The 24783-nt window shown below is 41.1% G+C and overlaps 1 protein-coding gene across 14 annotated transcripts in view; it reads right to left on the bottom strand.

Annotated features, from left to right (window-relative positions):
• The window catches only part of APBB2 (amyloid beta precursor protein binding family B member 2), a 123172-nt gene that overhangs the window by 36708 nt on the left and 61681 nt on the right, over positions 1 to 24783 (bottom strand). For 5 of the 14 annotated variants that reach the window (XM_087875454.1, XM_087875451.1, XM_087875462.1 and 2 more), the window contains exons 4-8: positions 18989 to 19197; positions 14762 to 14824; positions 14243 to 14328; positions 12248 to 12308; positions 705 to 851 (exon numbers count right to left, since the gene is read on the bottom strand). In XM_087875454.1, coding sequence (XP_087731580.1) covers positions 705 to 851; positions 12248 to 12308; positions 14243 to 14328; positions 14762 to 14824; positions 18989 to 19197 — 566 coding nt within the window. The remainder of the gene's footprint in view (positions 1 to 704; positions 852 to 12247; positions 12309 to 14242; positions 14329 to 14761; positions 14825 to 18988; positions 19198 to 24783) is intronic. The other 9 variants (XM_087875453.1, XM_087875455.1, XM_087875463.1 and 6 more) reach the window with 3 other exon arrangements.

Genomic DNA, 24783 nt, shown 5'->3' on the forward strand with positions numbered 1-24783 from the left:
GGAGGGAGGGAGAAAGGAATTTTAAAAAATATTCAGCACAAATCTTTTTCACCTTGCAACACTTATTTCAGAAAAAGAAGGCGGGCATAAGAAAAATATAACCACGGGGTCCTGGTTTGCTCTCCAAGCTTGGTGGTTTTCTGGCAGACGTTTCATGACCCAACTAGGGAACGTTATCAGTGCTAGAAGGGAGCAGGGTTCAGAGAGCAGCATCTAGTCCTGGTGATGCTGGGATGGGGAATTCTGGGAATTGAAGTCCACAAATTGCTAAGGTCTAAGTTTAGACCCCGGTGTAAATAAAAATAGATGATCACAACTTTATGTGGAGTTCGTATCCCAGAATTCCCAGCCAGAACTACAGTAGCTGGGGAATTCTGGGAGTTGATGGTGACCCGTTTAGAAGTTTCCAGGCAGGAAACATTCCACTGAGGCTTCCCTAGAACTGTGAAGGCTCTCTGATGAAGTTCTCATCACCATCACGGATGACAAAAACTAGAGAAGAAGTTCCTGTCAGGGCTACAACCTCAAAGGAGCCTTCCATCTCTCCATCCAAAATACAAATAGTCGTATCAAGATAGTAGGTGCGTCGTCTAAAAGATCTTCTCCCAGAGAAGGTTGGCGTGGCCCTTCAAAGAAGCAGGAAGACCCAAGTGGCCGGACAGAACGAAGGAAGGACTTACGGATAAAATGGCGACGTTGCTTACCTCTCCCCAAATGCCGACGGTGTCTCTTATGTCGTTTTTGCAGTACGAGAGTTGCCGGATGCAGTTGTTCACCGCAACGCTGCTTTTTCCAGGCGCCAAATCTTCCTCCCCCATCTCTACCCATCCCAAGGAACGAACAGCGAAGCACTGCAAAGACAAAAGATCCCAGGAATAACGCTTCGGATCTTACGGATTTCCACCCAATTAGGTGAACGTTTTCATTTCCTTAGATAAAGAGTTCGGCCAGAGGGATAGTCCTCGTCTTATCGTCATCCATTTAGTGACTGTCTGAAATGACAACGGCCCTGATAAAAGCAACTTACAACCAGTGGTGGGATTCAAATAATTTAACAACCGGTTCTCTGCCCTGTTCTGTCCCCGTCCCACACGCGCGCACACCAACAGACGTCCAAGAGTTAAAGACCAAACCAGCCGACAAAATCCTTTTCCTTATGATAATAGAACTTGCCAACAACCTAGTGGCTGCCTGCCAAGAGTTTATTACTTACAAAGAGGAGAGATAACTTCTCCCCGCTTCTGGTACATCAAAGCAAACAGCTCAATAATTACAGAGTAATCAAGTCCAAAGATAATCCAGCAAAGTCTATAGCAAAAGTCCAGCAATGCAGAATGGCGTGGAAGCTTTCAGCTTTGTTCGTCACAAGGTTTGACTGGCCACCACGCTCCCTTTTATACCCTGTGGGGTGTGGTCCAGTGACTCAGCCTAATCTCGGGCACGCCTTTTCTTCTGTTGCGCGTGCTTATCTCTGCGACGCTGGCGTGGATCCAGCCAAGACTCATTACCCTCATCACTGTCCACCTGTGGCTGCGTGGACGTGCTTGGCCCCGGCCCTATCTCCTGCCCTTCGGCGGACACCGAAGGCATTGCCAGAGAGGAGGGTCCTGGAGAGGGAGGCCTTGCCAACTCCTCTCCTTCACTCTCGGAGTCCTCTCCTGCCGATGACACAGGCTCAGGTAACGGAGCCACAACATGCCCTAGTGACCTGGACATGGGTCAGTGGTGGATTGCTCCCGGTTCGCACTGGTTCGCACGAAAATTTGTAGTAGTTCGGAGAACCGGTAATAACATTGGCTGGCCACGCCCCCAAATCAGTCCCCGGTCCGGTTGTAAAACAAGGGCTTTACACTTAGGCAAGAAAAACAAAATGCACAACTACAGTTTAGGTGAAATAGCAGTAACTGTGAGAGGGACCTGGAGTCCTAGTGGACAATCCCTTCAATATGAGCCAGCCGTGTGCGGCGGCAGCCAAAAAAAAAAGCTAATACGATCCTGGGTATTAGCGGATAAATTTATAGAGGGAATTTTAAAGAGAAAGACATAATCTCATTATGTATTGTATATATTAATAAGGGGGGGGGGAATTCTTAGGGGATGAAAATGGGGGGGGGGAGAAATGGAAAAGAAAATTATTAGAGTAAGATTAAGGGGAATAACTACAACTGTATTAATTGGAAAACTAATACGAAACAAATGCTTCAAAAGTTTAACTTACTTATATGTTGTTTGTTGTGTAAATGGTTTTATATGTGTTTTATATATGTTTTATATGTGTTTTAACAAAGTTTATATTTTTAAAATTAAAAAAAAAAAAATGTTGAGAAACTCTGGAAAGGGTGCCGAGAAGAGCAACTAAGAAGATTAAGGATCTGGAGGCTGAAACTCCAGATCTGCAGAAAAAAACCATGGCTACCAACCTGCTTTCCATGGAGGACCTGGATACTGCACGAGTCAAAAAGAGGGCTGGGAAAATATCTACAGACCCCTCACATCCTGGACATAAACTGTTTCAACTCCTACCCTCAAAACGACGCTATAGAGCACTGCACACCAGAACAACTAGACACAAGGACAGTTTTTTCCCCAATGCCATCACTCTGCTAAACAAATAATTCTCTCAACACTGTCAAACTAGTTACTAAGTCTGCATTACTATTAATCTTCTCATCGTTCCCGCCACCCATCTCCTTCCACTTATGACTGTATGACTGTAACCTTGTTGCTTGTATCCTTACGATTTATATTGATATTGCTTCCTTATGACTATCATTAAGTGTTGTACCTTATGATTCTTGATGAATGTCTCTTTTCTTTTATGATCTCTGAGAGCGTATGCACCAAAGACAAATTCCTTGTGTGTCCAATCACATTTGGCCAATAAAGAATTCTATTCTATTCTATTCTATTCTATTCTATTCTATTCTATTCTATTCTATTCTATTCTATTCTATTCTATTCTATTCTATTCTATTCCATTCCATTCCATTCCATTCCATTCCATTCCATTCCATTCCATTCTTCTATTCTATTCTATTCTATTCTATTCTATTCTATTCTATTCTATTCTATTTTATTCTATTCTATTCTATTATTTATTCCATTCCATTCCAATATTTGTTCTGTTCTGTTCTGTTCCGTTCCATTCCGTTCCGTTCCGGTCAATTCTAATTCTAATTCTATTCCATTTCATTATTTATTCTATTCTATTCTATTTATTCCATTCCATTCCATTCCATCCCATTCCAATATTTATTTTATTCTATTCTGTTCTGTTCTGTTCTGATTTATTCCATTCCATTCCATTCCATTCCATTCCATTCCATTCCAGTCCAGTCCAGTCCAGTCCAGTCCAGTCCAGTGTCTATTCTATTCTATTCTATTCTATTCTATTCTATTCTATTCTATTCTATTCTATTCTATTCTATTCTATTCTATTCTATTCTATTCTTCAAACATATGAAAAACAATTGGAGGAATTGGATCAGAGGTGGTACTCAGCCGGTTCAGACCAGTTCAGGCGAATCGATAGTGGCAACCTGCAGTTGGGTCCGCCCTGGCGCTATGACGCCCTATTTAACCACATTTTCTAAGCTGCGCTTATGCATGTAAGATGCATGCACGAGCAAAGCAAAGCACACACTCAACATTTTCAGTGCGCGGCGAACCGGTGGTAAAATCATATGAAACCCACATCTGAATTGAATATGTCTAGTCTAGTATTACTATCTTTTTTTTACTTAGGGCTTTTTCAGAATTTCCTGCTTCTCCATCTGATCGTAAAAATAAGATACATAAATTCTCCTTCGAGTCAAACCCAACGTTCGTTCGTGCAGATTTAGGGCAATGACCTAAAAGCTTTAATTAAGCATTACGATTTCTTCAAAGCTTTCTCCCGATAACTCTCATCCTTGCATGAAGTTGCTTCGTTCTTTTTTTTTTCCTTCCCCCAAGACTGATTTATGTTATCTGGATTCCTTGACGTCTTTTCTTCCTATTCTGCTTCTGCTTAGCCGAGTCCCATTTCGGGAGTCCTTCACCCTTTCACTACCGCAGTTTGGTTTTCTCTCACTGTTGACTGATGATGATGATAACGGCTGTACTGTTAGAAAGAACGGAGTACCCACGATAGCACAGCCCTGTTAAGTTTCTTATCACCACGCCGTATTTTATAAATTCACCAAAAGATGAGGGGTTATTGGTGCTCGGTTGTTTTCTCGCAGACGTTTCTTCTTTCTTTCTTTCTTTCTTTCTTTCTTTTTCTTTCTTTCTTTCTTTCTTTCTTTCTTTCTTTCTTTCTTTCTTTCTTTCTTTCTTTCTTTCTTTCTTTCTTTCTTTCTTTCTTTCTTTCTTTCTTTCTTTCTTCCTTCCTTCCTTCCTTCCTTTCTTTCTTTCTTTCTTTCCTTCCTTTCTTCCTTCCTTCCTTCCTTCCTTTCTTCCTTCCTTCCTTCCTTATTTATTAGTTCAATTTATATGCCTCTGAAAACTCAGGGCAGCTTACAATGCACTTTTTTTTTTTTAATTTGACTTATATGCCGCCCTTCTCCGAAGACTCAGGGCAGCTTACAATGTGCTCAGCAATAGCCTTCATCCTTTTGTATATTTATACAAAGTCAGCTTATTGCCCCCACAAACTGGGTCCTCAATTTACCTACCTTAGAAAGGATGGAAGGCTGAGTCAACCTTGAGCCTGGCGAGATTTGAACCCTGCAGTAATTGCAGGCAGCTGGTCTTAATAACCAGCTTAATAACAGGGTGCCTTAAACCCCTGTACTACCAAGGCTCTTTATAGCAATAGCCTTCGTTCTTTTGTATATACCTGCTTATTAGGGCTTTTGCCGCCCCCCCCCCCATAAGCGGTGTTTCTACTAAGTCAGCTTATTGCCCCCAACAATCCGGGTCCTCAATTTACCTACCTCGGAAGGATGGAGGGCTGAGTCAACCTGGAGCCTGGTGAGATTTGAACTCGCACTAATTGCAGGCAGCTTTTTTTTTTTTTTTATTGAAAATGATTTAAAAAATACAGAAAAAAAAAGGTATAACAATATGGATAGAATTGCAGAGAGTAATATAATACATATAGAGTTTTAAAGTATCAATTTTCGCCTAGAGAAAGTACAAACCTCCATTAAACCAACTTATCAAAAGAAAGAAAAGTTTATCCAGAAGAATATGTAATATGTATTATATTATTCTCTGCAATTCTATCCATATTGTTATACTGGTTTTTTTTCTGTATTTTTTAATAATTTTCAATAAAAAAATAATAATAATTGCAGGCAGCTGGCAGTTAAGTGCTACTTAACAGCACTTTAGTCCGCTGCACCACCAAGGCTCTTACCAACTAGGTCACAACATCAGGGAAAGAAGGGAGAATGGCTTGTAGAGTGGAGGACGACTGTGGGTCCTTGGTGCTCTCGGAGCTTGGTTGTTTCCTTGAAGACGTTTTATTACCCAACTAGGTTACATCATCAGGGACAGAAAGGAAGTAGGGTTTGTGGAGTGGAGGAAAAGGAGGAGGCATCTGGGGTCCTTGGTGCTCTTTGAGCTTGGCTGTTTTCTTTACAGACATTTTATTGCACAAGGAGAAAGAAGGAAGGAAGGAAGGAAGGAAGGAAGGAAGGAAGGAAGGAAGGAAGGAAGGAAGGAAGGAAGGAAGGGTCATGAAAAATCAGCCAGAAAACATCAGGCTCAGAGAGCACCAAGGACCCCACAGTTCAATCCTGAGCTAGAAAGATTGTCTTCCATCAATAGAACTGAAAATCTAAATGACTAATGGACATATGGAAACTCTTTTTAAGGAAAACAGCTTGGGGAGACCTCCAAAATATGATATTTTACAATATTTGGTAGCTGGTGGTAAATAATTATAATGTTTGTATGGATCTATGAAGCTACGTTGGAATAGAATAGAATAGAATAGAATAGAATAGAATAGAATAGAATAGAATAGAATAGAATAGAATAGAATAGAATAGAATAGAATAGAATAGATATTGGAATGGAATGGAATGGAATGGGATGGAATAGAATAGAATAGAATAGAATAGAATAGAATAGAATAGAATAGAATAGAATAGAATAGAATAGAATAGAATAGAATAGAATATTTTATTGGCCAAGTGTGATTGGACACACAAGGAATTTGTCTTGGTGCATACGCTCTCAGTGTATATAAAAGATACATTCGTCAAGAATCATAAGGTACAACACTTAAGGATAGTCATAGGGTACAAATAAGCAATCAGGAAACAATATCAATATAAATCTTAAATAAAGGATCCAAGCAACAAAGTTACAGCCATACAGTCATAAGTGGAAGGAGATGGGTGGTGGGAACGATGAGAAGATTAATAGTAGTGCAGACTTAGTGAATAGTTTGAGAGTGTTGAGGGAATTATTTGTAGAGCAGAGTGATGGCATTTGGGGAAAAAACTGTCCTTGTGTCTAGTTGTTCTGGTGTGCAATGCTCTATAGCGTCGTTTTGAGGGTAGGAGTTGAAACAGTTCATGTCCAGGATGCGAGGGGTCTGTAGATATTTTCCCAGCCCTCTTTTTGACTCGTGCAGTAGACAGGTCCTCAATGGAAGGCAGGTTGGTAGCCATTGTTTTTTCTGCCGTTCTAATGATCCTCTGAAGTCTGTTTTCTGTCTTGTTGGGTTGCAGAGCCAAACCAGACAGTTATGGAGGTGCAGATGACAGACTCCATAATTCCTCTGTAGAACTGGATCAGCAGCTCCTTGGGCAGTTTGAGCTTCCTGAGTTGGCGCAGAAAGAACATTCTTTGTTGTGCTTTTTTTGATGACGTTTTTGATGTTGGGTGTCCATTTTAGGTCGTGAGATATGGTAGAACCTAGAAATTTGAAGGTCTCTTCTGTTGATACTGTGTTGTCTAGTATTGTGAGAGGTGGAAGTATGGAAGAGTTTCTCCTAAAGTCCACCACCATTTCTACGGTTTTGAGTGTCTTCAGTTCCAGATTGTTCCGGTTGCACCACGAGGCTAGTTGTTCAACCTCCCATCTGCATGCGGATTCATCATTGTCTCTGTTGTGTCATCTGTGAACTTCAGTATTTTAACAGATGGATCGTTAGAGATGCAGACCAGGAACTCGAAAACCCACGTTTAATATTTCTTATTATTACAGGTTTCTTGGAATACTTCGGGAAAACATTATGTCCTGATTGAACCTCGCGTAGTTACTAAATGAAAAATTGGGAAGAGAACGTCGCCAGGTGTTTTGTTGTTTGTAATGTGTTTAGTTTTGTAGTTTTTAAAAAAAAAATGTTTTCAATATTATTTTTATTTTTGATTTAGAGATATCTGGAATTGGTTACGTGATGGATGGGAGACCTCTAAAAATGCTTTAAATAAAATAAATAAAAATCTGGTCCATATGCAAGGATTTAAACCTGAGAAATATGTGATTTTTTTTTTTAAAAAGTATTAAATAGAAGATCTCTCCACCTTGAAGAGCTAAATTTACTACCAGAGACATATGGCTTACTTTGCAAAATTGAAGGAAGAAAAATATACATGATCGTATTATTAGTAACTACTGTTTGTTTCTCAGCTTTAATTGGGGGAACTTACGCCTCAAAGCTGCCAATATTACAGACGTACAGGCGTAACTTAAATCTGGAAGGCGTGTCAGAAGCGTATTTTTAGAATAGTGGCTGACAAAAGCTTAGTAAAATAAAATTGTAATTCTTTTAAAATTTTAAAATCTTAAGTTCCGGAGTTCGTAGTATGTCTGCTTCTTTATCTCTCTCTCTCTCTCTCTCTCTCTCTCTCTCTCTCTCTCTATATATATATATATATATATATATATATATATACACACACACACACACACACATTTATACATGTACATATACATGTACACATGTACATATATATATGTAAATATATATGTGTGTGTGTGTGTGTATACACATACACTTTTAAAGAAATAAAATGTTTCAGGAATCCAATCTCCTTAGAACAGAAATCTTCAACTTGGCAACTTAAAGACTTGTGGACTTCAACTCCCAGAATTCCCCAGGCAGCATGGGGAATTCTGGGTGTTGAAGTCCACAAGTCTTAAAGTTGCTAAGTTTGGAGAGCCCTGCTTTAAAACAGTCCTCGACTTAAGACAGTTCGTTTAGTGACCGCTCAAAGTTACAACGTCACTGAAAAAATGTGACTCGCGACCGTTTTTCATACTTACGACCTTGGCAGCAGCCCCGCGATCATGTGATCAAACTTCAGCTGCTTGGCAGCTGGTTCATACTTAGGACCGTTGCTGTGTCCCTGTGACTCACACTTGTGACGGTTTTGTGACCTTTTGACAAGCAAAGTCAATAGGGAAGCCAGATTCACTTAAGAACCGTGTTACTAATTTAGCAGTGATTCCCTTAACAGCTGCGGCAAGAAAAGTCATAAAATGGAGCAAAACTCACTTAGCAAATGTCCCGTTTAACAACCACAATTTTGGACTCGATTATGGTCGTAAGTCAAGGACAATCTGTATTGTTTTGTTTTTTCAGAAAGAATAACACATTTTCCCTGTTATTACTTGGGAAAAACAATATGACCGATCAGAAGTATTTATGGACTATTGTAAGAAATTGTGTTTTATGATTTGGATACAACACTATCAAATATTATATATATATATATATATATATATATTATATATATATATATATATGCAAAAAAATTAAAATTTTTGGAAGATTTTAAGCTAGGATTTTAATCAGAATTTTAAACATTTTAACTAATTTATTTAACATGACACGGGAAAACACCTGAGATTTTAATTTTTTGCATATACACACTCGTGAAAACTTAAGAAGACAGATATATATATATATAATATACTATAATATACTATATTATATATATAATATATGTGTGTATATATATAAAGATATACATATATATATATGTAAATATATGTATATATAAAAACCCGAATAACCAAAGACCTACATATATAAAGATATATATATATATATATATATATATATATATATATATATATATATATATATATATATATATATATATATATATATATATATATATATATATATATATATATATATATATATATAAAATATGTTCAATCAATAAATAAATATGCTAAATGTATCGGTACGATGATACTGGATATTAATCAGTGGTTTAAAAGCATTGAATTTCTGAGGCACGATTAATGCAAGATTAACGTTTATTTTTAAAGGCACAGAAATGTTAATTCTTACAAGCGTTTTCTTTAACGTTGCTGCCATCTCGTGACTCTCTCCCTGAACTGCGGCCAATGAGCAACTCCTCAAATCATTTTAATTTGAGAGCATCTACAAGCTTTGAGATATGATGTCGCTGTAAATGCCATTAATATATATATATATATATATATATATATATGTGAAGATGCCATTAAATGCCATTAAAAAAATACTGTGTTTCCCTTGAAAATAAGACCCTGTCTTATATGTATTTGGTCGTAAATTGAGGATTGCTTGTAATTATATTTATGTCCTTTTTTTTGCAAGCAGAACCTAATAGCGAGAAATGCCCTTTTATAAGATTGACTATTTCCCAAATCAGCATTTTTTCTTCCACTACTTCAGTTAAAGGAACATTTCTTTTCCTTTCGTTTTATCTATTTTTACTCGAATCTGAAAAGATTAGTTTCTGAAGAGACAACAGCATATTGTTTCTGGCAGAAACATACAGGCTAAATGAGAAATCAATTTTTCTTGTTGTTCCATACGGGATATTTTGTTATACAAGAGATTATTTTATTCCTGTGTCAAACTTGTATTAAGATAAAATATCTTCATTTTTTCTCCGTTGCCAGTCGCCATAAATTTCTAGTATCCTACATTCAGATTCACTGTTCATTTTAGAACACATCTTAGCAATAACGTAAAATGGATTGAATGTAAACAGGACTGTCTTTGAACACATTTTTTTACTTCTGCATTCTCTCCTTGCTTCCTTTCAATTTTTATTTTTATTTTTTTTGCCAGATCGTGGGAGAATCCCACTTCCCTGTCATTTCCTCTACATCTTTAACAGATTTAAGTTGGAAGGGACCTTGGAGGTCATCTAGTCCAACCCCCTGCCCAAGCAGAACCTACACCATTTCTGACAGATGGCAATCCAGTCTCTTCTTGAATTTCATCACTTCATCCAGTGAAGAAGTTCCCACAACTTCCGAAGGCAACTTCTGTTCCATCGGTTGATGGTTCTCACTGACCGAAAATTCCTCATTATTTCTAGGTTGAATCTCTCCTTGGTCAGTTTCCATCCATTATTCCTTGTCTTGGAAAATAGCTTGACCTCCTCCTCTCTGGGGCAGCCCCTCAAATATTGGAAGATGCTATCCTGTCTCCCCTGGTCCTTCTCTTCACTAGACTAGCCAGGCCCAGTTCCTGCAACCGTTCATCGTATGTTTTAGCCTCCAGTCCCCTCATCATCCTGGTTGCTCTTCTCTGCACTCTTTCTAGAGTCTCAACAACTTTTTTATAGTGTGGTGACCAAAACTGGATGCAGGACTCTTGGTGTGGTCTTACTAGGGCTTTATAGAGTGGTATTAGTACCTCCCTTGATTTTGATTGTATCCCTCTGTTAATGCAATTTAGGATTGCATTGGCTTTTTTGGCTGCCGCTGCACACAGTTGGCTCATATTTAGCTGATTGTCCACTAAGACTCCAAGATCCCTCTCGCCGTTCCTGCTATTAAGCCTGGTTTCCCCCAGTTTATATGTATGCGCTTTTGGTTTTTCTTACCTAAATGTAAGACTTTACTTTTCTCTACACTGAATTCCATTCTGTTAAGAAATGAAACATCAGAAAGCACAGGAAAAATTTCTTGTAATATTATCATCTTCGGTCATTCTAATTAGAGCAGACTTAAAAAAAAAAAAAAAGGAAAGGAAAGATAAAGCAAGCAAAATTTCATTAAAAAGTCTTTCAAATTTACTGTGTTTACGCAAAGGGAAAACAACCCAACGACGTCCTGCTAAAATTAGTTTCGGCTCCCACGCAAATTGGCTAAACTATATTAAGCTGTTATTCATCCTTGCTCGATACAGAATGTGATAGACTCATGAGTGGCGTAAATATACTAAATCTATTTTAAAAAATATTGAATAAGAGAATAACAGAGTTGGAAGGGGCCTTGGAGGTCATCTAGTTCAACCCCCTGCTTAGGCAGGAAACCCTACACCACTTCAGATAAGTGACTGTCCAGTCTCTTCTTAAAAACCTCCAGTGATGGAGTATTTACAACTTCTGGTGGCAAGCAGTTCCGCTGGTTAATTGTCCTCACTGTTAGGAAGTTTCTCCTTAATTCCAGGTTGCTTCTCTCTTTGATGAGTTTCCAACCATTGTTTCTTATCTTATCTTATTTCTTATCACCAAGCCTTCTGGTGCTTTGGAGAATAATTTGACCCCCTCTTCTTGGTGGCATCCCTTCAAATACTGCTAACACATCGCCCTTAATTCTTCTTTTCCTTAGACTAGCCAAACCCAAATCCTGCAGTCGTTCTTCCTGTATTTTATTTTCCAGAGGTGGACAACTGTTGTGCTTTTTCACAGCAGCACTACCGGAAGGGGAAATGGGCCCGGTCCTTGTACACAATGCTTGACACACACAATGCTTTGTTAAGTTGACAGCTTGCAAGAAATTGTAGATCTGCTCCAAAATAGAATATATGCTTCATACTTACGATGGTTGCAATGTCCCTTTCTGACGGGCAAAGTCAACAGGGAAGGCAGATTCACTGAACAAGCGTGCTACTAACTTAAAATTCACGTAACCTGTCACTGTGTTATGTGTTTGTCAGCCGAGCTTCCATCCTAAGACTTACGGTAGCCTGCCAGAGAACTTTATCACGTCTCTGTAGAAACAGAGATAAGACTGTCTTGTGATTTCTGATGTCCAAGCTTAAGGAAGAAACTTCCTGACTTTCTTTTTCCTTTGTCCGTCTGTGTGATAAAACTGCCGGTAACGATGTAGTTAGTAAGTTTGTTTTATTTCTTTATAATAAAATGTTTCTTAGAATATATTTCGGGTTTTCTTTCTTTAAAGTATACAGCATGGAAAACAAGATCCATCCGTCTCTAATTAAGTGCAATTACCCCAGGGGAGTATCAAAGCTGATTTACTCTTCGACATAACCACTGTCTCACTTAGTGACCAAAAGGTTGGGTTCAACTGTGGTCATAAATGGAGGACCACTTGTATTTTACTGACCTTAGCCTCCGGATCGCTGTTGATGCTACAGGAATCATCATCGTCACACTGCGGGACATTTCTGTTGAAAAGAAGAGGATGATTTTCTGTTAGACCAAGGCTCAAATATAGACCGACAAGTCAAAGAAACTCCAAGATATTACACCAAGGAGAGGGAAATGTTTTAAATTTGACATAAGCGACTCCAAAATGCTGGGTAGACTTCACGGGCTGGGCTGGAAAGGTGCTGATGGCACATCTAGGCACTTTTAAATGTGGTCCTGCACATTAGGCAGCCCCCACAGCAGCGCAACCAAAATAGAACTGCGCATTTATGCTGCGCCGTAAGACGCAATAAAAAAATTAAGGGACGATACAGCAGTCGGGAAACTGAAGGCAGGACACGGGGCTCGATTCAGAATCTTTCAACCTAACCTCTGCAACTGACAAGGCAAAAACAACAACAACGCACAACTGACAACTAAATGGAAATGACACATTAACAAAAGAGAAACCTTCACAGCCAGCAAAAAAAAAAAAAATATCCTTTTTTTTTCTAATACTCCTTGGTGGAATTTACAGATCTGGGGTAAAATGGCAGCCAATAAATTAGATAGATAGATAGATAGATAGATAGATAGATAGATAGATAGATAGATAGATAGATAGATAGATAGATAGATAGATAGATGATAAATGACAGGACAGACAGACGATAGCTAGATAATAGATACAGACAGATAAATAGATGATAAATGACAGTAGAGACAGACAGATGATAGCTAGATAAAAGATAGATAGATAGATAGATACAGAGACAGACAGATTATAAATGACAGTAGAGACAGACAGACAGACAGACAGACAGACATAGATAGAGGGGTGAAATCCAGCAGGTTCTGACAGGTTCAGGAGAAGCGGTAGCAGAAATTTTGAGTAGTTCAGACAACCGGCAAATACCACCTCTGGCTGGCCCCAGAGTGGGGTGGAAATGGAGATTTTGCAGTATCCTTCCCCTGCCATGGCTACCAAGCCACGCCCACTAAGCCACACCACGCCCACAGAACCCGTAGTAAAAAAAATTGGATTTCACCACTGGATGGATGGATGGATGGATGGATGGATAGATAGATATAGATAGATAGATAGATAGATAGATAGATAGATAGATAGATAGATAGATAGATAGGTAGATAGATAGATAAATGGATGGATGATAAATGACAGTAGAGATAGATAGATATCGGTAGATAGATAGATAAATGATAGCTAGATAGATAAGGTAGATGATAAATGACAGTAGAGATAGATAGATATCGGTAGATAGATAGATAAATGATAGCTAGATAGATAAGGTAGATGATAAATGACAGTAGAGACAGACAGACAGATGATAGTTAAGTAATAGATATAGACAGACAGACAGACAAATAGATGATAAATGACAGTAGAGACAGATAGATGATAACTAGATTAAAAACAGATAGATAGATAGATAGATAGATAGATAGATAGATAGATAGATAGATAGATAGAGTTTTAAGTCCAAGCCCCATTGAATTCTGTTGACTTTTATCTAGCGCCAATTGGCTTGAGCACTTAAATCAGGGGTGTCAAACTCAAGGCTGGGGGGTGGATCTGATCCACGGGGTGCTTAGATCTGGCCCGTGGGGCCGCCCTGGAAACAGCGAAGGACCGGCCAGCAAAAATGGAGCTCGGGAGGGTCACCTCCGTTTTTGCTGGCAGAGGGTTGTAGGAGGCTGTCGCAGCCAAAAACAGAGCTTGGGAGCCCGTTTTCGCTGGCAGAGCGCTCGGGCCGCCACAGGCGCCCCCAACACGAGTGATGTCGGGTTGGCCATGCCCCCCCCGGCGCCCCCAAAGTCAAACACAACCCTGACGCGGCCCTCAATGAAATCAAGTTTGAAACCATCGTGACTGAAATCGTCTTAACCGGAATTAAACGCATGGTCTGTCGCACAACCCCATCGCCTTGCCCACCCGTTCCCTCTTTCTCACCTGAGCTTCAGGGACGCGTATCGCAAGGTCGCCCCTTCGAACTCTTTTAAACTGGGGTCCGGATTCACGGTGGCCGCGTGAAGGTCCTGCAGAACGACGGAAAACGGTGCGTTAAGCCCACTTTAAGAGAGCACCTCTCCCTTCTAAAGAGGAAAACAACAACGACAATGCTCGGTGGACACGCAAGCAGGCATGCACTGTTCACAGCACAATTGTTAAGGGGGGGGGAAATGAGAAATGAGCAAATTCGGGCTGCGTGAAAAGACCAGGTTCAAGGAGCATGTGGTTTTTTTTTTCGGAGGTGGGGGGGGGGAGGTTGCAATCTGGCTTGGCAAAGCTCACATTCATTTGGCTGATTTTGTTATCGTGAGTGATATTTTGTGGGAGGGAGAGAACAGCCGTATAGCTACAGCCATGCAAAAGGCAGATCGCATTTTTTAAAAAATGAAAATAAAATTCAAAAAAAAAAAGCTGAAATGAGTGTCAAAAGCTCGTCTAAAAATCTGACCAGATACTTGCCTTCCAAATGTCACTATTAATCTTTCCCCCATTCAGCACCGCAAAATCACTCCATGGCTCTCTCTAGATATATGCAATATATGTATATATATTCACACGGGAAGAAGCATATTGATTTAAAACAAAACCAAAAAAAAAATCATAACAAACAAAAAGGGGCATGGAAAGGGAAGGGAGGGAAGGAAAAAAAAAACACAGAACACCTTTGTTAGCACCGATATTTAAAGGCTGGGTTAGGGAACATAACAACACCTTAAATTAGACGGAAATATAATTTTACAGCAGAGCAGAGCTGGCTCAAAGCGTGGAGGGGAAGGCAATTTTGCCCTCCCCAGGCTCTGGAGGCTTTTCTTGAACCTCCGGGAGGGTGAAAACGGCCTCCTCAGGCTCCGGAGGCCCTCTCCGGTCTTCCCAAACTTCCAGTAGGCCCGTTTTATGCCCTCCCCGAGCCTCTGCGCACGCCCTGCACTTACCTGCATCCAAAATGAGCCGCGTGGGGACTCCCGGGTAGGGCGGGGTGGGCGGGGCCAGCCAGGAGTGGGATTTGGGGGGGTTCTCCGAACTGCGCAGAATCTTAGCTAGAGGTTCTCCCGAACCCTTGCGAACCCCCAGCAGCCCACCCCCGATTACCATCCATGATTTCAGGACGACTCTGGGTTTATGTGTATCAAAAGAGCAAGACCTCTCCACATTCCTAGCACTTTTACTTGCAGGGTCCTTGGCTGCTCTCTGAATTTGGTGGTTTTCTTGCAGACGTTTCATGACCCAACTAGGGAACATCATCAGGGCACAAATAATGTTCCCTAGCTGATTCATGAAACGTCCGCAAGAAAACCACCAAAATCAGAGAGCACACCAAGGACCTCACGGTTCAAGCTGGACTTTCAAATATTCTTGGTATTTTTACAATGCATTAGGATGCCAAAACTGAATTCTACATCCCTTCCTTCCTCCCTGCCAAAGACTCTAGGTAGTCCTCAACTTACGACTACAACGGATTGGATTTTATTATAGATTTTAGTTGTTATTTATTATTTTATACTAGAATTTTTAATTGTATCTTTACTCAGCGTTTCTATTTGTTCTGGTCTCTGGTCTAAGACTGCAATAAGCTGATCGATCGATTGATTACAACCAAATTTACGTCACTAAGTGAGACAGTTATTAAGGGAGTTTTGACCCGTTTTACGACCTTATTTGCCACAGCTGTTAAGTGAATCCCTGCCGTTGTAAAGTTAAGTCAGTAACCTGATTGTTAAGTGAATTCATAGACTTTGGCTTGTCAGAAGGTCGCACTGCAACCGTCATAAATATGAGTCAAGGTGCCAAGCATCTGGATTTTGATCACGTGGACCATGGGGATGCTGCCATGGTCATTAAGTGAGAAAAACGATCATAAGTCACTAAATTTCGAACAGTCCCTAAGCAATCTGTTGTAAGTCTAGGACAGTATGACTAACCTTTTCTGGAAGGAACGCACGCGCTGGAACCCACTAATTGCAATGTGCGTGCGGCCCCTGCGCATGTGCGTGTAGCTCCCTGCTTGCACCCCGCCCCCTGCGCATGCATGCGCAGGCCCTCGCACGGGCCCTGCCCCCAGCGCATGCGCGGCAGAGACCTGACGACCAGCTGGCCGGCGGGAGGCACACAGAGCTGAACTGGGGCGACGGCTCGCATGCCCACATAGAGGGCGCTGCGTGCCATAGGTTCGCCATCACGGGTCTAGGGCTCTCTGTATTTGGCAGGACTGCCTCTTGTGGAAAGTCTTCGAGACTATGTTAATGGCCGTCTCCAGTGAGGCCCAAGGATGCAAACAGTTGTTGTGGCCCGTACGCGGCCTGTGCAGCTAGTATAGCTGATTCAGACAGCGAGGAGGCTGGTGTGGTGCTGCGCCAGCAGCCTGTGCAGCCGGTGCTCGAGTCGGACAGTGAGGAGGCTGGAGAAGATGTGGTGCCAGAGGCGGGGATTCAGCCAGGGCCTTCAGAACCTCCAGAAGCTCCCTTAAGTGAAGAGGACGAAGAGGAGGAGCCTCTTCTCGATGCACGGGCGTGCAGAGCTGCCAAAAGGCAGGAGTGGTTCCTCAGGAGGAGGTCTCCTCGAGAGTAAGGCTTGGGGCTAATTGGCCACTCCCTTAGCCTATTTAAGGAGGAACGCCGACTGAAGCAATCTGCAGGGAACAACTTCGTTCACATACCTTCGTGTCTTGTCTTGCTTATCTTATCAGCTTCCTGCAAATTGCTTTGGGGCATTCTGCCAACCATAGTAAGCTTTCAGTTATTATTCTTTGAATTCTTGGCGGCTGTTAATGCAATTAATTATCAGCCGTTGTTGTAAAAGACTGGTTTATTTAGTAAACTAAGGTTTGAACGGACTTTGTGTGTGCTGCGTTCCTTGTGGTCCATACCTGGGGCAGAACAACAGCCTAAGGATCAGTTATAATTAAATATTCTTTTCTAAATCTTTCCCACCTGCCCTCATGTGTTCACCCTGGTTGCACCTCCTGCTTCATTGCATCCTGCAAACCGCCTTGCAAAAAAAAAAAAAGCAACTTTAACAAGAATGAGGTCAAACCGTCTGGCTATTCCACTCCTTCAAAGCAAATCAAAGCGACTCCCCCGAGGACAACTTAAATTAAGTTGTCTATCCACATAACGGATTGACGTCCATCAGTGCCAGAGGCCAGATATAACAACATGGCAGCTCCTCCAAGAATTTGTCGTGAGGAGACGAATTTGTCAGGAGACGTGAGGGAAGATAATCAATTGATTATCTTGAGAAACGTTTTCGCGATCATACATGCTCGCAAAGAGCCAAGCTCACCCAGATGAATATTATCTTCATATTCTATTTTCTGTTATCTAGAAAAATATCTAACGTATTTTCTACTATCCTTCTCAGAAATGCCCGAACTAGAAAAAAGAGAAATTATTAATTTAATACAAGCAGCCCTCGAAATACAACAGTTCATTTAGTGACAAGTCACTAAAGTTTACAGCGGCATTGATAAAAAGTGACTTGGACCATTTTTCACACTTAGCGACCGCTGCAGCATCTCGGGTTGGGGGGTCACAGGATGAAAATTCAGACCCCCTGGCAACTGACTCGTAGTTGTGACGGTTCCAGTACCCCCAGGCTTGGCGACCTTTTGACAAGCAAAACCTATGGGGAAGCCAGATTCCCTTAACAACCGTATTCCTAACTTAACAACCGCAGGTAATTCGTTTAACGATGGTGGCAAGAAAGGTGGCAAGATGCGGCAAAACTCACTTAACGAAAGTCTCACTTAACAACAGAAACGCCCGGCTCAATTGCGATCGTAAATTGAAGACTGCCTGTATTTTAAAAAAAATTAAAATGATTTAAAATGATTAAAAACTATCATTGGATGTTTATTATTGTGGGGGGAGGGAATAGGAGGAGGAAGTTGCGTTGGGTATGTTCGCTGCCTTGACTTATTTGTAAAAGTAATAAAGGCAGGATAAAATTAAATAAAATACATACCAGCAAACCGCCTGCAATCCAGTCAGGCTGACGGAGGCAGTAAATAAATCCTATCGATTAACAAAGCTATACATTTCATCCATTCATCATCCTCTTTTAATGACCCCATAATCCCTTGCAGGGTGGAGTCTGGGCAACTGAATGCAGCTAGCAGAGTATTTACTGGCCAATTGCCCTTCCTGTCACCGATGCAGAGTTTTGTTCAGCAGATATATTCTCATTGTGCCCAGAGAGAGAAATACCTGCCTCTACCTGGGATCGAACTCACAGCCTCCTGATTGTGAGGGCGAGAACTCCACCTCCAGGCCACCGCACCGCTCGGTAGTCAGTACCACATCTCGTGGGTATAATGATTGCAAATCATCATTTAACGACCCCCATTAACCCCTGCGGGGTGGAATCCTGGCAACTGAATGGAGCTGAGTGGTTTAATGGCCGGATGCCCTTCCTTGTCGCCAATGCGGAGTTTTGTTCAGCAGATATATTCTCGTCGTGCCCAGAGAGAGAAATATCAGCCTCTACCTGGGATAGAACTCACAGCCTCCTGATTGTGAGGGCGAGAGCTCCAACCTCTAAGCCACCGCACCATATAGACAGCTGATTGTTTTGCTTTAATTTGTCTAAAATAAATTTAAGAAACTGATTGTTTTTTTTTTTTTAATGACATATTCATTTAAAACAAGGTGTATTCTCCCTCTTCGATCACAGGAGGCATTCAACGCTTACCTCGGTTTCTGGAGTAGGCGATGAGGTGAGAGAACTCAGGGAACCTTTTCTCGAACATTGAAGATCCGAGGGCCCCGAGATGGGGCGTTCCCACTGAGTGGTCCCTGTGGGTATGTGCCAGTAATAGACTCCCGCTATATCGCTGATCTTCTTCCAACCCGGTGGAAGATCAGGATCGGATTGAAAGGAATGATCGCTCCAAATATCTGCTGGGAATAAAGAATCCACCAAACAGTCTCTTTAACTGCAAAGCTTACAACAAATGGAAAAAAAAAAAAAGGGGGGGGGGAAATCTAGGGTCTAATATTTTATTTATTATTTATTTATTATTAATAATTCAACTTATATATACCGCCCTTCTCCCCAAGGGGACTCAGGGCGGTGAACAGCCAAACTTAAAACACATATAATACAAAAGTTAAGAGAAAACTAAAAATAAATTAAATCATCGGCATTTCCAATTTAAAATCCCAGATCTACAAAATCGAAAGTTCCCAATTTAAAACCCAGAATGAATAAAATCGAAAATTTAAAAACCCCATTAAAACCATTTTAAGCTAGGTCAGCTTGCTGGAATAAATAAGTCTTCAGGGCCTTTCGGAAAGCGCGGAGGTCCGGAATCAGTCGTATTCCAGGAGGTAGCTCATTCCACAGGTCGGGTGCCCCCACGGAGAAGGCCCTCCCCTGGGGGCCGCCAGCCGACATTGCTTGGCCGACGGCACCCTGAGGAGGCCCTCGTACTGGCGAGCGTACTGGCCGTACTGGCAAAATGACCATTGTCTATCAACATTCTCTTTCTCTCTTTTTTTAATGTTTCTTGTTTATTTATTTACTAATACCCTAAGATACAACATTACAGAAGAAAATAGTAGGGAGGGGAAAGGGAAAAGTGCCGAGAAAAGGGGGGGGGAGAAAGAAAAGGCGTTGACTTCCGACTCCCTTTGGTGTAGTAGAATAAGATAACAACATCAAAACTCAATTTTTTTACTTTTACATAATAGCATAAACTAGCCATTTCTATAATAACAAACCTATCTAATCGGTAAACCCAAAATCGATAATAAGCCCAATCGGGCTTTTGAGCGCGTGTGCTAAAATAAGCCTCCCCCCCAAAAAATAAGCCTTCCCTGAAAAGATTTAAACGAAAATATTTCATTTAAAATTATTTAAACGAAATCAGGTAAGACGACACAAGGAGGCCCATCTTGCTCCACAAGAAAAAAATAAGACCTCTCCGAAAATAAGGCCAAGTGCTTATTTCAGGGTTCAAAAAAAATATAAGACAGGGTCTTATTTTCGGGGGAAACACGGTACTAACCATTTCTATAACAACAAACCTTTCTAATCAGCAAAACCCAAAATCAAAGTTTTCATTTTTTTCCCCTCCCTCAAATGATGGGGCTGCTTTAAGAGTCATTTTACCAAACGGCTAAATTTTTTATTTTACCAAAATTTTACCAAAATTGGCTGTTAGGCACTCCCTGCTGTGTGACACACAAGAGATACGGCAACGTTTGGTCCCTTAATATTGCAAATACTAGCTGTGGGACTAGGAAAATGGATGAGTGCAATTCCGGCTCAAAGACGAACCGTGTGAAGGCAAAATATCCCCAGCTGCTCCTAATGCGGGATTTCTTCCGTATCGAGCAAATGAACAAAGATGAAAAGGAACACAGCAATAATTGTTCACGGTTTGTCGCACTGAACGCTACCAACAATCAGAAATTCAATTCCTTTCCCTTGGAAACAAAATGCAAAACAAGCCAGAAAAACAACATATAAATAAACCTAATAAAAGGCAACGTGGCTCTGAAAGCAACTTCTACATTAGAGTCATAAACCTTTCCAATTTCCCCCCTCCCCCCCGAAAAACGGACAAAAATGTATTTTATATAGATGTATTTATATATGTATTTTAGAGACCCTTGCTACGTTAAATCGCCAAATCAAAACTAAGACCGATTACCTTCGATATGTACAGATAATCCTCAACTTACGACCACAACATTTCTGTCGCTAAGCGAGGCATTTCTTAAGTGAGTTTTGCCCCGTTTTAAGGCCTTCCTTGATCCCGCTGTTAATCTTGTGAATCTACCACAGTTGTGAGTAACATGATTGTTAAGTGAATCCGGCTTCCCCGTGGACTTTGCTGGTGAGAAGGTCACAAAAGGGGATCACATGATTTCTGAAGGCAGCTTCTGTTCCACTGGATAATTGTTCCCATGGTTAGGAAGTTTCTCCATAATTCTATCTTAACCTATCCAGATAGCCTTTCTCCCAGGGGTGAAATGCTCCCGGTTCGGACCGGATTGCCCAATCCGGTAGCAATGGAGGCAGGTGGTTCGGAGAACCGGTAGCAAAAATCCCATGCCCAGTTGAGCCGCACAATCATCAGAGGCTTTTTTTTACTTTTAAAAGCATTTTTTCTACAACCTCTTCGGCCGAAAAAATGCTTTTAAAAAAAAAAGCCTCTGATGATCGCGCGGCTCAGCTGGGATCGTCAAAGATCCCAGCTGAGTTGCCTGATCATCAGAGGCTTTTTTTTCTTTTAAAAGCCTCTGACGATCCCAGCTGAGTTGCCTGATCGTCAGAGGCATTTAAAAGAAAAAAAGCCTCTGATGATCAGGCAACTCAGCTGGGATCATCTATTCCCCGAAGAGGTTGTAGAAAAAATGGTTTTAAAAGTTTTTTTTAAAAAAATTGGCCATGCCCACCCAGTCACATTACCCACCACCAAGCCACGCCCACAGAACCGGTAGTAACAAATTTTAGATTTCACCACTGCTTTCTCCAGTGGCAAACTTTGCTATTTTAACGAAGGAAATACAATACTTTAGCCGCAGTTGATTTTTCTGGAATTTAATTAAGGATGGCGGTATAATTCAACAAACGTCTGTACGTTTTCAACGAAGGAAACCGACTGAAATTTCACACCAATATCCCAGAGTGTAATTAGATTAACTCTTCAACCCTAACTAATGAGATCTTTTCTCATTAATAATAAATATCTTCAAACACATGAATTCTTGTGACTAGCTATAAAATATAATTGTAGCTGGACAAAAATCCATAACTGATTCATATATCAACTTTTTTTCTGAACGGGCTTCTACCAATATTTATTCCAGGCTGATCAGTTTAAGAGGTGATTAATCCACCGGTGTGAAACAACTGTCATCTCGATAAAAACGGGATGAGAATAATTCCTGATTATTTATCAAAACCATCTGACAGAAACCAATCAGATCTACCCACTAAACGCTGAGCGTTTCAAAACTAATCTTCCATTATACGGCAGGCTGACTTCACGTTGAAAAACTTGAGAAGACTGGACTCCGTTGACTTAAGATGATTTAAGAAAAAAGAGGCACCGGGAAGAGATCTGTGACACATGAAAAAAGAAATTATACAATTCGCAAAAAAAAAAAAAAAAATCTTAAGACTTCTGTGCAAATGCACATGCTAGATTACAATTTTCAGACCAAAGAACTAATTGTACACAATATGAAGCTGCTAACAGCATCATTGTACAGATTTCTTAGATTCGCAAGATAGAGAGGGACTGCTTTTCCAAAACCTTCTCAAATCAAAGCTACAATGTTGTTTGTGTGTTTTTAAATAGCGCCTTTCCGCAGTAGTTAGAACAGGGTCACATGTAATGTTCATAACTTACATTTGCTAGAGAGTCCTCGGCAGTTCAATCTTGTCTGGTCCGCTATCGGCATCCTTTAGGTTCGCTCTGCACATGTTCTAACATCTTCATGGTTGCTTGTGGTTCCCCACTCAGCTAAGACTCCAGATCAGCCTGACATTTAAGTGGGGTGAGTGCGTGCGTGCATGGGTCGAGATCCTTCCGCTTCCTAGATGCCATTTAGTTAATTAGTCTAAGATGGAACGAAGTTGGAAGACCCAACCGTCATCAGATAATAGCTTGCCGAGGGAAAACGCCACAGGTATAAATGAACGCCTTCTCTAACGCACCAAAAAAAGGAATGCCAACGTTGTGTTACCTGCAAGGCCTTCGTTACGAAACCGATGTGAGATTGCCAGAGCTTTGTATTTCTTGACCGACTGGGTCCAACGTGATGCCTTTTCGTCCCATCTCCGTTTAAGGCACGGCTCACAATCAAGATTGAACCGGCTCACCCAAGTTTCTTGCCTCCCGTTTGTAAACGCGCATTAAAGATGCCTCGATATATATTTAAAAAAGGAAGAAGAAGGGGGGGGAAAGCAGGGCGGGAAAAGGAAGGGAATCCTTCCAAGTTCGATAAAAATTTATTGCAAAGGTTCGCTTCCTAAAAGCAACAAGCAAAATTCTGCATAAGGCTGCTGCAACCTTCAACTCCCTGAAGATACGTTGCGGTAATGGTACGATTGATTTAGGGAAACGGTTCTATTAGGAAAAGTACTGCTCCCCACCCCCAAGTCCCTCCTCCTTGCTTCGATCGATAGTTTAAGCCGTGCCAAGAACTGTGTCAGCCAAAAGGATCTGCATTTTGTTTTTTCTACTTTAAAAAAAAACAAGGCTGGCATTGAAATTAAATTCTAGTTTACATAGGACGTTCTTTCAAAATATTAATTACGGGAATCTTAGTTGAGTGCTGGACCCCTAGATCATTTTTTTTAGCTGTCAAAAAAAGCCCTCCCCCACGTAGACAAACAAATAAAAATGCGGTTTTAAGGAATCTGCATTTTGTACTTGGCAACTTGAAGACTTGTGGACTTCAACTCCCAGAATTCCTGAGCCGGCCTGGGAACATGGTTCTTTTATGACTTGTGGACTTCAATTCCCAGAATTCCCGAGCCAGCATGGGAACATGGCCCTTTTATGACTTGTGGACTTCAACTCCCAGAATTCCTGAGCCAGCGTGGAAACATGGTTTTATGTTTTATGAACGTTCTTTTATGACTTGGCATGTGGAATTCTGGGTGTGGAATTCTGGGAATTGAAGTCCACAAATCTTCAAATAGCCAAGATTTGGAGACTCCTGTTATAGGCAAAATGTATGTCCGATATTGTTCCTTATTGTTTCTTCAAATTTCCATTTGACGATGTTGTCATAGTTGCTTCCAAGCTATGTGGTGTACATGATAGGGATCCAGAACACAATGAAACACCCTCTTTCCTTCCTAACCTATATTATTTTCAGAACGCCGGTGATTTAACTGATTTTACCACAGAATTCACAAATTTCCAAGAAATCATAATAGGTGTGGGGGGGGGGGTGAGCAATTAAGGATGGTGAAATCACTTGCAGGGCATCAAAACTCTTCAGTTGTAACCTGAATAGCACCTCTGTGACCGCAAAATGACTAAGCCAACGGAAATAAAAAAACTAGATGACGTAATACAAGGCGTCTAACTCAAGGCCGCAGGCCGGGATCCTTAGATCTGGCCCGCCGGGCCGCCCTGGAAACAGCTAAGGACCGGTCCGTGGTGCATCTGCCAGCAAAAACAGAATTCGGGAAGGCTGTGTGAGACCCTCCCAGGTTCTGTTTTCAGCCACAACAGCCTCCTGCAGCCCTCTGCCAGCTAAAACAGAGCTTGGGGAGGGGGGGCTACCTAAGGCTCTGGATAGCCTGTGCCATCTTCTGTGGGTCCTCTGTCACATGATCAACATTCAGATGGTTCATATTTATGACGGTTGCGGTGTCCCAGGGTCACGTGGTCCCCTTTTCTGACCTTCTGATGAGCCACGTCAATGAGGGAGCCAGATTCACTTAATAACCGTGTGTCTAATTTAAGAACTGCAGTGATTCACTTAACAAATGTGTCGAGAAAAGTCGTAAAACTG

Source organism: Pantherophis guttatus, chromosome 8, assembly GCF_059756535.1.
Source record: "Pantherophis guttatus breed Tessera chromosome 8, ASM5975653v1, whole genome shotgun sequence".
NCBI classification, from domain to species: Eukaryota; Metazoa; Chordata; class Lepidosauria; order Squamata; family Colubridae; genus Pantherophis; species Pantherophis guttatus.